This window comes from Wyeomyia smithii, chromosome 2, assembly GCF_029784165.1.
Source record: "Wyeomyia smithii strain HCP4-BCI-WySm-NY-G18 chromosome 2, ASM2978416v1, whole genome shotgun sequence".
Taxonomy (NCBI): domain Eukaryota; kingdom Metazoa; phylum Arthropoda; class Insecta; order Diptera; family Culicidae; genus Wyeomyia; species Wyeomyia smithii.
Window position 1 is genome coordinate 245,982,136 of NC_073695.1, and position 13,651 is coordinate 245,995,786.

At 35.7% G+C, this 13,651-nt stretch overlaps 1 protein-coding gene and 3 non-coding genes across 6 annotated transcripts in view; all 4 read left to right on the top strand.

The window, feature by feature from the left end:
- Positions 1-5,541: 5,541 nt before the first annotated feature.
- LOC129726248 (U1 spliceosomal RNA) lies at positions 5,542-5,705 on the top strand. The gene has a single exon (XR_008728297.1). It is a non-coding gene; the product is annotated as a U1 spliceosomal RNA (small nuclear RNA).
- A 1,686-nt stretch (positions 5,706-7,391) lies between these two features.
- LOC129726249 (U1 spliceosomal RNA) lies at positions 7,392-7,555 on the top strand. The gene has a single exon (XR_008728298.1). It is a non-coding gene; the product is annotated as a U1 spliceosomal RNA (small nuclear RNA).
- Positions 7,556-9,244: 1,689 nt separating this feature from the next.
- Positions 9,245-9,408, top strand: LOC129726251 (U1 spliceosomal RNA). Its single transcript, XR_008728300.1, has one exon. It is a non-coding gene; the product is annotated as a U1 spliceosomal RNA (small nuclear RNA).
- Positions 9,409-9,862: 454 nt separating this feature from the next.
- Positions 9,863-13,651, top strand: part of LOC129722321 (igLON family member 5) — a 155,933-nt gene continuing 152,144 nt past the window's right edge. For 2 of the 3 annotated variants that reach the window (XM_055675672.1, XM_055675674.1), the window contains exons 1-2: positions 9,863-10,009; positions 10,743-11,087. In XM_055675672.1, the coding sequence (XP_055531647.1) occupies positions 11,021-11,087 (67 nt within the window). In that variant the 5' untranslated portion in view covers positions 9,863-10,009; positions 10,743-11,020. The remainder of the gene's footprint in view (positions 10,010-10,742; positions 11,088-13,651) is intronic. The other variant, XM_055675673.1, reaches the window with a different exon arrangement.

Sequence of the window (13,651 nt, forward strand, 5' to 3'; positions counted from 1 at the left end):
TTCTATTTGTCAATCTGTGGAAAATAGATTGGGCATTTCGGAATGTTCACTGATTTATTTAATTGCGAAGAGTCACCGCTTGGGCTTAGTTCGTAAACAACTATCTGGCATCTCTTTCTTACATGCGTAGTGAATCGCAATGTCCTTTTTTTCCTTTGGTAGATCTGCACTGACCCAGTGCAATGAAGAAATTCGCGCATTCGTGGGTCAGAATTCGGCATAACAAAGCGCATGCGCAAATGCGTTGCTATGACAACATTTACACAACATTTATTGTTACGCGCAGTGCAACCAGTTCGATGATCGTTTTTGTCAGTGGCACTTTTAATCAATTATAAATTGATGATGAAAAGCAATGTTCAACTTTTCAAAATTAATTGTTTCTGTCGCTTGAATATTGAAATTGTTTTCGCATAGTTTCAACGTTATCAAGACATAAAATAATTCAAAACTAGAGAACGTTGTTAGATATACGGTAACAAAAATTAGAGTGATATTGGTTGCACTGTAAGCGTTTTGTTTACCTTTTCATGGTGCATTTTGACCCACCTCGAATAGGTTTATTAAAATCGTTTAAATAATTTCATTAACAATTTGATCAAGTAGTTTTACGTTGGTTTTCGAATACCAATAATAGAAAAAGTACTTTCAGGTGCGTAGTATTGTTTTTAGGCGTATAATATTGAACGCGCGCGGCTGCCCCGCTGGGCCTTCCATACACAGTTTTTCTAATACATAGTGAAAACATCTGGAGGACAACTTTAAGACAAGTGTCATTTGTGTCATAGTTGTTTGTTCAACTCATGTTTTTGAAAAACATCTCCAAAACCAGGAATAAATGAGTTTGTGTCCGAAATGTGGTTGAATTACTGAGGAAAAACATCTTCTCACAAATGTTGTATTTTAAGTTGCTTTCTGTACTGTTTTGATAACATCATAAACACAAGTTACAGATAAGCAGCAGCAGTTCATATTCGATAATATATTAAATACACTTATGCTATGAAATAACATCTCAAAAACAAGAACATAACAACACAAGTTTTGAAATGCGCTTATAGTATTCTTATATGACTACTGTCATTGTGAATTATTTTCTAACATGTTTTGTGTGTTACTTGGGTTGCGGCGGAAGTGTTGGAATTGGCGGGGAAAGCTGCTGGAGATAACCGAACGAGAATCATCCGGTCAGTGGCAATTCTCAACGACAAGAAACTGAAAGATCTTCTATCCGGCGGTACTACTTGCCGAGGAAAATGTTCTTCCGAATATACAAGCTGTTCTGCTTTCGAAGAAAACAGGAAAAAGGCATTATACAACTAAGCCCAACTTAGTAGACTATTAACATCCTTTTAGTTTTTCACATCTAAGTACACAAAAATCAACGCAATTCTTGAATTAGCCAAACCTAAAAAAGTCAGTTAGAAGTATCGTAAATATCTATCTTTTTATAAGGCACCTGCGATCAAATTAATTCAATTTTTATAGAATGCCAACCAAAAAGGCATGAATAATAAAGAAGCGTTTATTCGTGATGTTTGTTTGCGAATAGGGCTGTTGAGAAATTTTCATCAGTTGCGTTGTTCAACAATTTTGAGTTGCACAAATTGAAATCCAGGTGGGCTATTAAATGAAGAGTTACTTGAGTTGAACAAATAATAGTTGGCTTGATGGCTGATTAATGAAACACTCTTAGCATCGTTTAATAACAGCTCTAGAAGCTCTAAATCAACAAAACTAGAGATGCACCGAATAGTACTATGCGGCCTTCGGCCGAAAACCGAATAATCTTTTTTTCATTATTCGGCGAGACGAATATTCGGCTGAACACATCGTTGATCGTATGATAACGAAATAACCAAATGCCTTTTTTTTGTTGTATATTGTTGAAGTTTACATTGTTATTTTCGCTTTCCATGTGCGAAATAATTGAAATATGTTCGAGCTATTGCACAAAAAATAGGGGAACTGCTCCATTATTCATCTCAGCCCATATATTCATCTCATACACATGAAAATACAATTGAAAACAGGAAAAAAACGCATATTTTCTAACTAAAACAATCTACTTATCATGGAATGGATTTTTATTAGTTCACTTTAGATTTCCTTTAAAACAAAATTTTCAAAAACTCACTTAAAAGCTCTAAATTAAATATCATAATTGAGCATCTGCACTCGAAAACTTATTTATTTCAATCACCTACCTAAGAAAACAAAATCCACGCTTTGCTCTATACGGCTACAACGGGACTCGTTCAGCAGCCAACTAAAGTTTTTTTTTTCATCACTAGCGGACCACTTTTCATTTTAATCACTAAACAAAATCACTCACTACACTAAAAATACTTTAATCTTTGAAATGTAATGAACATTTCAAATTTCCAAAAACTAGCTTGAATTAGTAGAAATACCTATATGAGACGAATTTCTACAAATCCTAAATTTCAACTGTATGTATTTTCATCTGTTTTCACTGCCCCGAAGAAAATCAAAAGTTGCCGAATCAGTTTCTGTTTTTACGAAAAAATCATACTGAAAATGTTGAATTATCCCGAAATAATTGACTTAAATCGATAGCACTGCAGTGGTTACCTAGGTTACCAATTTTGCACGTAAATAACTACAGCGGATATCTGGGTAACCTGATACGACGGTCTGTGGCTCTTTTCATTCATGAAAGTGTGATTCATTCATGATTAACAGTGTGATGAATATTGGGGTGCGTGAGATGAATAATTGAGCAGTGATTCAAGTTTTGAGATGAATGTGGAAGCGTTGTGAAAAATGGTTTGTTTTACAAAATTCAGGATAAATCTAGCTAAGTTTACTAAATATACAATGCTGGGCGATTCCATAAGAGCACGTAAGCTTAGTGTGTTTATTTGTTCAATGATTTCGTGAAAATTTGGTGTTTAATCCGTGCATTCTTCGTGAATATCGGCTTAATGAGATGAATAATGAAACAATTACCCTAATCAATTTTGCGCTTATAAAATGGTGCACACTGATCCTACTTTTGTTCTTATTCGACTTGTCAGTTAAAAATAAATGTTTTTGAGGATTATGGTTCGTGAATATAATTGCAATTTTTGTGTTACGACTACATTTTAAGTGCTTTTACAAAGTATGCAAGGCATGCAATTCTAAGAAATGTGAAAAATGAACGAGAACTGAAGATGTGACTTTGCCTCTGGAAAAATATACCTCATCCAGACATGAACCATTGCCTGGAGATTACGGTTCTTGTTCCGTCTGAATGAGGTATATTCCTTACTGAACCTGAGTCACATCCTCAGTTCTCGTTTATCCCCGTTCATAAAACTTTATGCACTGCATTTTTATATTGTTTTTTGATAATCATCGGCTTATTCGGCCGAAAATTGTAACATACTATTCGGCGGTGCATCTCTAATCAAAACCAAAACTCAGCCTTTTTGTGCAGTTGTTGAATTCGACAGCATTGCACTGCCGGTACCCGCATGACTGTCCCATACTGATTTTGGTCACTTTTGAGTTATCATCGGGAATCAACTTAATTGTTATCATATTTTCTGGAAAAAAAAATAAAATTGATACTTTTGTATGGAAAAACATGGAAAAAACCCCAAGTTGTTTTTGTCCCATATTGAAAGTACCCGCATTACAGTCCCACTTCATAGTGGTACAAACTGCAAACATATAATTTTGCTCCAGATTAGTGTACATATATCGGATTATTTCAGGCATATAGAAGTATGTCATTAAATTAACTAGACTAATGTTGTTTTTCTGTAGTACAATCTACGTTGCCAATGATACTGCCGGTTGCTGGTAGAATTTATATGTGATGGGACAAAACATGCGAGTACTTTTGAAATGTACCCGCATATTTTGTTTCATTTTGTCTTTTTTTCGAATTATATAACGTAAAACCGATTCCATCCATGTTTTTTGTTCTCAACGATAAACTTATGCTGCCATGAAACTGTTATGGTCATTGGTTGTGGATGTAATTGCTGGAAATCCGAAAATTCACGGATAATATTAAATCGCCGTTTTCTCAACATGTTGTTTTTCATTATGGGACAGTTATCCGGGTACCGGCAGTATTTCAATGATTACAATCATAATTTAGCAATTATATTTAATCAATAAACTTATGATGATTAACTTCCTAAATGCACGTTTTTAAGTTATTTATGACTCTCGAGCATCAAGAATTGTAACGACTATACCTCGACAGAAAATAATTTGTTTTGACTACTACTTTTTTTTACAAAATGTACAAAAAAAATGCAATTATTCTTTTTTTAAATTTTATTGCTATGAAACCCGAACCCGACCCGAACCTGAAATTTTTGCTTTTGCTATTTTAAATTTCACTTCTTTCTTCAAAATGCAATATTTTACACTAACTTCAATTGGTCTACCCGTTGTGTGATTTTCAATAATGGAAAATCTTGTGAGCGGGAAAGGGTTAAGAGGATAATAGAAGAAAAAAAAAACTAAATCATCTATTAAAATAAAAAAGGGTTAAATTATAATAATAGTAATCCATAACTTTCGATTGAAGTCCTGAATGGGGAAATGTATGATGAATTTTACCTGAAAATTTAGCTTTAATTTTTTTCCAATATCAATATTTTTGAGGATAATCAAGTTTAATAATACAGTTAGATTCTAATAGATTCAAGTCATAAAGCTCTTGGCGACTAACATTTTAAATACATCCTTTTTTGAGATATTTCATTTTTTTGTGAGTTATTTGTTTCCAAACTCCAAATTTTCCAACAACAAACAGAGATTTATTGAAATGTTCGATCAATATAACAAAAATTATTTTTCGACCGTAATGAGATTGGATGAATAATTTAAATGCTATGGTTATGGTCATATTCCAAAGGTTTATTTCCATGGGTTGAATAGTGCAAAGGGCGGAAGTCTTTTTTTTATTACTATTCGATCACAACACTTTCACTTCCAAATTCGGCACACAATCTGTAATATTCTTTTTGAAAGTTCAAACCAGTTCCTGAAATACACTTCACTAAACTAGTGAAAAAAAGCGATTAGAAATACAAACTGTCAGTACTCACCGTATTGTGAATGGTATTTTCCATAGATTTTTTTCTAAATATCGGAACTCCGAATGGTAGGTATGTAATAAACAAATATAGGTGTAGATAATTACTAAGGAATAAAACTTTCCACAAAATCGAATTCAAAGCTCGCCATATTTTTTTCCGATCGAACTTGTAAGCTTCAAAGCTTAGGCAAACAAACCCGATTCTGATTTTGCTGCCTGTTATAAAGGGTGCATTTGTATAATACGTAACAAGTCGAAGGATAGTTGATTTTTCTATTGTTGTTATTCAGAATCTTCAGTGAATGATAACGAGAAAATAACGGAAAAAACTATAACATTCAATATTGTTACGTGTGATTTTAATAGACCCTTTAAGTTTTCTCTTTCTTTTTTGCGCTCGTAGACGGGCTGAGCAATCGCTAGTGCACCCAGTCCACTGTTCGGGTAGAGACTGCTGGCAACCACAGCAAAGCATACTTACCTGGCATAGGGGTTACCGTGATCACGAAGGCGGTTCCCCCAGGGTGAGGCCCTTCCATTGCACTCCGGTTGGGTTGACCCCTGCGATTATTCCTCATGTGAATAACTCGTATGCGCAATTTTTGGTAGCCGGGACGTGCGTACGCGCACATCCCGATCTCTAATTTGACATACAAAAATTAAATTATAGTCTCAAACAGCAATGTTTAGTACATTTCAGTTCCATTGGTACTGTTGAATCATTTGCCAAAGTTGGTATGATGAATTACCATTAGAAGAAAACTATGGTTCAGTCATAAAGGTTGTTCAGTTTTATTTGAATAAATTAAATTCTGAATGTTACTGAAAGAAGGTTTTCTTATGTCGTTCTAAACCATCTAACCTGATATTGACATTATAGAAGGTCATTTTTATAAAGATATATCAATTTTAGAGTCGTTTTACATACTATATATATTAGAAAAATTGATCAAGAGTTTGAAATGATTGTTAAAGAACCGACAAGAACAAATTTATAATGAAATACATTTTTTTTAAATACTTTTGTGTTTTTACATTACATTATATCACGTAGACTGTTTTCCCTATTTTATTTTCGATTGTGAACAGTGTTGCCACAGGTACAGGTTTATCTGGAAAGGTACAGATTTTTTCGTTGTTTCTGGTACAGATTCTGTATGGCACAGATTACAGATTTTTGTCAAAAGGTACACTACCGCTCCAAGCATAACTGTCCCATATTCTGTACAAACCTTATGGACGCTGTGACAATTATGCTTGGAGCGGCAGTACAGATGGGTACAGATTTTTTCAGGGGTCCTCAATTAAACTAATATTTTTTTCTCTAGTGTACTAGAAATCATTTAAGATGCATCCCTTGGAAAATAAAACAAAAGCTAAATGCGAAAGGTGTATTCATGCAAACGTTGCTGTTGTCTTGCATCTCTTCTCGGAAAACTTGTAAACAAATTCCAAATTCAATCAAAATATGTATAAGCATCATCAACTAAATGAAAAACTTGCAACTTCTGCAATTTTTTTAAGGTTAGCAAAAGTGGTACAGATTTTCGAAAGAAAATGTACAGACGAAAAAGTTTTTTGCCCTTCCTGTACACATGAAAATGTGTCAAAAATGATTTAAATTTCAAAATGCACTCTTCTATCTTCGTTTCGCTCAATCAAAATAAATTCTTTCCATCCTGTGTACTGTTTGAAAGTAATTTTTCGATCAATTTGTACTAACCTCCCAGCAGTCAGTTGGTAAAATCCTCTACAAAAAGCTTCGAATACTCCATACGAACAGGATGACAGTTTTCTTCCTTCGATTCTCGATTGTGAAAACTTTTGTAAGGATTTCTTTCTCTTTCAAAATGTCTGCCTAGTTTCAGGATACTCTCTACTCCAGCAACGATGATTTCTTTTCAAATTGTGTGGCAGTTTGAGTCCGACAGGTTTTGTTTGATAATCCTTCCTTTGCAGCTGTTTCTGCCTACAAGAGTTTGAAAAAAAAAAATGAAAAATGAGTGAAAGGAGCGTCAAAATAACAAGTCTGCATTTAAAAAAACTACTGAATTAGCATTATGGTTAACCAGTATAACATCATTGGTAAGCAGGTCAGGTTATTGTTACATGTATTTCATATTTTACAAGCCAAAATGTGTCTCGATATTAATGAATGCGATTAACGTCAGTTTATAGGTCATATATAGACTAGATACGCGTAGCGTAGATGGAGTCCTTATCGGCACAGGCTCGCGGAGGAGTTTGCTTGCAGTTATCTTAGCAATCGCTAGCATAGGGTGTCCCTCGTTTGGGTAGAGACTATCGGCAACCACACCAAAGCATACTTACCTGGCATAGGGGTTACCGTGATCACGAAGGCGGTTCCCCCAGGGTGAGGCCCTTCCATTGCACTCCGGTTGGGTTGACCCCTGCGATTATTCCTCATGTGAATAACTCGTATGCGCAATTTTTGGTAGCCGGGACGTGCGTACGCGCACATCCCGATCTCTAATTTGACATACAAAAATTAAATTATAGTCTCAAACAGCAATGTTTAGTACATTTCAGTTTCATTGGTACTGTTGAATCATTTGCCAAAGTTGGTATGATGAATTACCATTAGAAGAAAACTATGGTTCAGTCATAAAGGTTGTTCAGTTTTATTTGAATAAATTAAATTCTGAATGTTACTAAAAGAAGGTTTTCTTATGTCGTTCTAAACCATCTAACCTGATATTGACATTATAGAAGGTCATTTTTGTAAAGATTCATCAATTTTAGAGTCGTTTTGCATACTATATATATTGGAAAAATTGATCAAGAGTTTGAAATGATTGTTAAAGAACCGACAAGAACAGATTTAGAATGGAATACATTTTTTTTAAATACTTTTGTGTTTTTACATTACATTATATCACGTAGACTGTTTTCCCTATTTTATTTTCGATTGTGAACAGTGTTGCCACAGGTACAGGTTTATCTGGAAAGGTACAGATTTTTTCGTTGTTTCTGGTACAGATTCTGTATGGCACAGATTACAGATTTTTGTCAAAAGGTACACTACCGCTCCAAGCATAACTGTCCCATATTCTGTACAAACCTTATGGACGCTGTGACAATTATGCTTGGAGCGGCAGTACAGATGGGTACAGATTTTTTCAGGGGTCCTCAATTAAACTAATATTTTTTTCTCTAGTGTACTAGAAATCATTTAAGATGCATCCCTTGGAAAATAAAACAAAAGCTAAATGCGAAAGGTGTATTCATGCAAACGTTGCTGTTGTCTTGCATCTCTTCTCGGAAAACTTGTAAACAAATTCCAAATTCAATCAAAATATGTATAAGCATCATCAACTAAATGAAAAACTTGCAACTTCTGCAATTTTTTTAAGGTTAGCAAAAGTGGTACAGATTTTCGAAAGAAAATGTACAGACGAAAAAGTTTTTTGCCCTTCCTGTACACATGAAAATGTGTCAAAAATGATTTAAATTTCAAAATGCACTCTTCTATCTTCGTTTCGCTCAATCAAAATAAATTCTTTCCATCCTGTGTACTGTTTGAAAGTAATTTTTCGATCAATTTGTACTAACCTCCCAGCAGTCAGTTGGTAAAATCCACTACAAAAAGCTTCGAATACTCCATACGAACAGGATGACAGTTTTCTTCCTTCGATTCTCGATTGTGAAAACTTTTGTAAGGATTTCTTTCTCTTTCAAAATGTCTGCCTAGTTTCAGGATACTCTCTACTCCAGCAACGATGATTTCTTTTCAAATTGTTGTGTGGCAGTTTGAGTCCGACAGGTTTTGTTTGATAATCCTTCCTTTGCAGCTGTTTCTGCCTACAAGAGTTTGAAAAAAAAAAATGAAAAATGAGTGAAAGGAGCGTCAAAATAACAAGTCTGCATTTAAAAAAACTACTAAATTAGCATTATGGTTAACCAGTATAACATTATTGGTAAGCAGGTCAGGTTATTGTTACATGTATTTCATATTTTACAAGCCAAAATGTGTCTCAATATTAATGAATGCGATTAACGTCAATTTATAGGTCATATATAGACTAGATACGCGTAGCGTAGATGGAGTCCTTATCGGCACAGGCTCGCGGAGGAGTTTGCTTGCAGTTATCTTAGCAATCGCTAGCATAGGGTGTCCCTCGTTTGGGTAGAGACTATCGGCAACCACACCAAAGCATACTTACCTGGCATAGGGGTTACCGTGATCACGAAGGCGGTTCCCCCAGGGTGAGGCCCTTCCATTGCACTCCGGTTGGGTTGACCCCTGCGATTATTCCTCATGTGAATAACTCGTATGCGCAATTTTTGGTAGCCGGGACGTGCGTACGCGCACATCCCGATCTTTTAAATTGATAAAACTTAATGTTAGTAATAACATAACAGTACATTATTTTACTAACAGAGTACTTACTTCATCAAGACATTTATACAAAAATAAATTCAATTTAAATGATATGAATGGTTTTTTTTATCAATTTAAATTATAAATAAATTATATTTTAACAAATATGTTATATTTTTCAGATCATTATCAATTTTGCTTCAGTAGTTAATGTACTCATTTAATTTGATACTGTCAAAAAATTAAAGAGATAATGTAAATATACACACTATTCCCATCCACAAACAACTGGCATCACTGATGAATATCACGCGCTCTCCGAGCTCATGAATTTACAGGAGAATGTTTCGAGCGCGGTGAGCGCGAGGAAAACTCCGAGAGAACGAATGAATTGTTTTGATCAAAATGAATTCATGATCACACGTATCATAATCATACGATTTCAGCTGGTTTGTCTGGCGTGAATTCGCGCGACCACCGGGCGGCGGGCGCTGTTTCGGTTTTGCGCTCAGTTTGAATTTTCCTCCCGCGCGGTTTGGTTGTTGGTTGATCGGGCGCGTGATTTTTCAGGCAGTAGTAGTGGAACACACGCGAAGGGGGTAGGTTCACATAGTTCCTCCTTCCTTGGGAGCTAATAGTGCATTTTTTTCTATTCTTCTAAGTGGTGTTGTGGCATTTCAAACGGTTTCACACCCAGTTCGGGGCCGGGTTGGACTCAATTAATTGTGTGGAGAATTGGGGATAGGATAATTACTATCATTGATGCGCCGCCTCACAGTTCCGGGTGCCGGGTTTGTGGGACGGGGCGCGAATCTGTCCGACATTAATAACTGTCGCCCTAGTGAGGGGCAGTCATTTTTTATAGTGTAGTGATTTAGTGTCTGATATATATGTAGAACTGTTTTGTGTGAGGGCAAATTAGTCCTATTATGCAGATTCGATTGCTGGCCGGTCGCGAAAGGTGCTCGCGCTCGGCATAGCTTGGCCCCAACCGTGTCTGTGTACTGTTCTCCGGATTATGCCCACCTAGAGTCGTCTAGTGTGATATTTTGCGTTTCAAGTGTTTTATTATTAGAAATTCTTACTAGTGAGTGGCTTGAATGCCAAGATCGTATCATGTTTGCAAAGCAAACGCAAAATTATTCACAATTTCACTATCGTTGAAAGTTTTAGTTTATGGTGCATTATAGTGTGTGTGTATTTGTGGCAAAAGCAAAAAAAAAAAACATTCAGAAGATTTTCAAAAATTTGCATAAATATTTCATCACTCACTGTGCCGTACATCGATTTTTTTTTTAGTTTCCATCTGGTATAATAATGTGTTCATTTTAGTTTATTTCGCAGTTTTCGCCATCGTTTTGTGTAGTTCTATTTGAATAATTTATGACCAAAATAAATTGAATAAAATCAGAAACGACAACAACAACGTGAAAAAGGGGGAGAACATCTCCGCTGAAAAAGAAATATTTATATAGTGTGTGAGTCTAGTGAAGTGAGTTTTGACGTTCGCTAGTGAACGAAGGAGCGATTCGCTACGGGGTGAAATTCACTAGAAGCTAGAAAAAGGGAACACGCAGGAAACCAAGGCAACGCGACAAACAGACAACAACATGTGTCAAGAGCGAGTAATTAAGCTGCTGATATTCGGCTTTATCGCCGGACTGTTGCTGCAGGAATGTAAGTTGATCATGCCATAATTTTTCATGTTCCGCCTGGTTCTGTGATGTTGTTCTGGCTGCTGCTTTTCTCCCGCCCGCCCGGAGTTTATGGATTCCATATGGTTTCAAAGGGGGGGCCACACTGTGGGATGAGGTGAATGTAAACGGCAATGAGTCATGATTGCGCGGCAGTTTCCGTAAGGGGGAGACAAATATTTTGAACGGATGAGAGTTAGCTCTTAGGTACAGGACACGGGCAGGATTTTCCGGTGCTCATATTTGAGTCATGATTTGCATCTCTCGGTTTTTGTGAGTCAGTACCATCACGAACAGCCTCAGTGTTTACAATACTTGAAGCAGTTAGCTTTTACCTTCGTGGGATTCAAAGATGCTGGCATCAATGTCGCGTTACAACGAGAAAATTAGGGGTTTTGCACCAAAGTTGAAGGAAAAAAGACGAGTGGCTTGATCAAACACAAAACAAACGGATTTCATACTAACATTTTGCCTTTCTCCTAGAAAGGTATAGCAATCACTTGCAAAACCGAAGCTCGTCGAGCTGAGCATTTTCTGTATGTGTGTGTGTGTGTGTATGTGCAGATTTTTATTCTCACTCACTTTTCTCAGAGATGGCTGGACCGATTTTCATGAAATTAATTGCAAATGAAAGGTCTTGTTGTCCCATAAGACCCTATTGAATTTTATTGTAATCGGATTTTTAGTTTAGAGGTTATGTATCAAAATGTAAAAATCATGAAACATCATTATCCCTAAAACTACACAACCGATTTGAACAAAATTGGTCTCAAAAGAACGGGATACCTGAAAAAACCCTTAGGTTTTGAGTTTTATAAAGATTGAACTTTTTGGCTGTTTTCCCGAAACCAGAAGTTGCCATCCTACAATTCATAATGGTGTCTGAGGTCAATTTTTAGCTTCTTGCAACATTCTGGCTCCGGAGATACTCATATTGGGTGGTATTTGGTCACTTTGGGCTGTTTCTCAGAAGCCGCAAGTTGTCATTTTGGACTTTAAAATTGCCTGTGAAATCAATTTCTGCCATCTGGGCGTAATTCTGGCTCCGAAAACATTAATACTGAATGGTATTTGGTCATTTCCGGCTGTTTACCAGACACCGGAAGTCACCATCTTAAAATTCAGGACTGTATATGTGATCATTTTTTATCTTCTGCATCTTTCTGGTTCCAGAGATACTCATATTTAATGGGAATCGTCCATTTCAAGCTGTTTCCCAGAAACCAGAAGTTGCCATCCTACAATCCCAAATGTTGCCTGAGGTCGATTATGGAACATATTTGTTACCACTAAAAACATTCACCTGCCAAATATGGTTCCATTTAGTTGATTAGTTCGTGAGATGTGCAGAAATTTGTGTTTCATCCAACTATTATGGACATATTTGCTACCCCTTAAAAATCCACATGCCAAATTCGGTTTCATTTGCTTGGTTTGTTCTTGAGTTGTGTAGAAATTTATGTTTTATGTTTGTTTGTTATGTTAGTTTCCGAGCAAGGTTGTTAATACGGTAGATTATCGTCGATAATTGTCATCGCCGTTACCGATAACGTATGGTATCGTTATTTACGATGACGATAGCGTCTTCAAACATGAACGATATCGGCGATGACGATAGTCACTAGACGTTATCGGTGAGGAAACGTTTTTTTCACTTCGGAGGGTTGGAGACGAGACATCACTGGGCAACAGGAAGAAACTTTTCCATATTTGTTTATGTTTCGCGTCTCATCAGGAAAATAAACAATAACAGGTATCGTTATCGACGTTTACAATAAATTATCGATTAACAACCTTGTTTTCGAGCCTATATGGATCAGACAGACAGACAGACCGGACCGCATTTTTATATGTATAGATTACAACATCAATATTTTAGAACCTAAAGAGTGAAAATACATTTATTGGATTGAAGCGTTCATGTAAATCTATTTTTACAAATAAAAGTTTGAATGAGAAAGGCTGGGTCTGACCGCTAGGTGGATTAATTTAGGTTTTTTTTTAAAACAATTACCATTTTTTCAAACAAAAAAAAAACAACTTTTTAGGAAAAAATACTATCTTGCAGTGAATTAAGACGATTATTCGAAACTTTGATTTTCCACTTGCCCCTCATTTCAGGAAAAATTTAGACATTAAATTGTTATAAGCTGCACTTTATTAAAATTAGTTAAAAGTAATGAATTTCGGAAGCGACATAGAAGTGTATCGATTTCCTTAAGTTAAAAATTTGAGCATATCTCAGTAACTTCGGACGTTTCCCGTGAAGAAATGAAAAAAAAAATCGAAAACCCAAATTCAAACCTAATTATGAAATCTTTCGCGTTCGTTTCAGGAAATTTCGTATTCTTCTAAATATAAAATTAGTAAAGCATTTTCACACAAGTACGAAAATGTAGTCGAAAAATTGATGAAAAAGTTCTTTCGCAGCTAATATTTTCCAACAAACAGATTTTTTTTATGATATGGTGGTAACAACAATAAATAAACGAGATTCACTCAATTTGAATTAATTTAAACAGTTTAAAAATTGCAATGAAAACCATC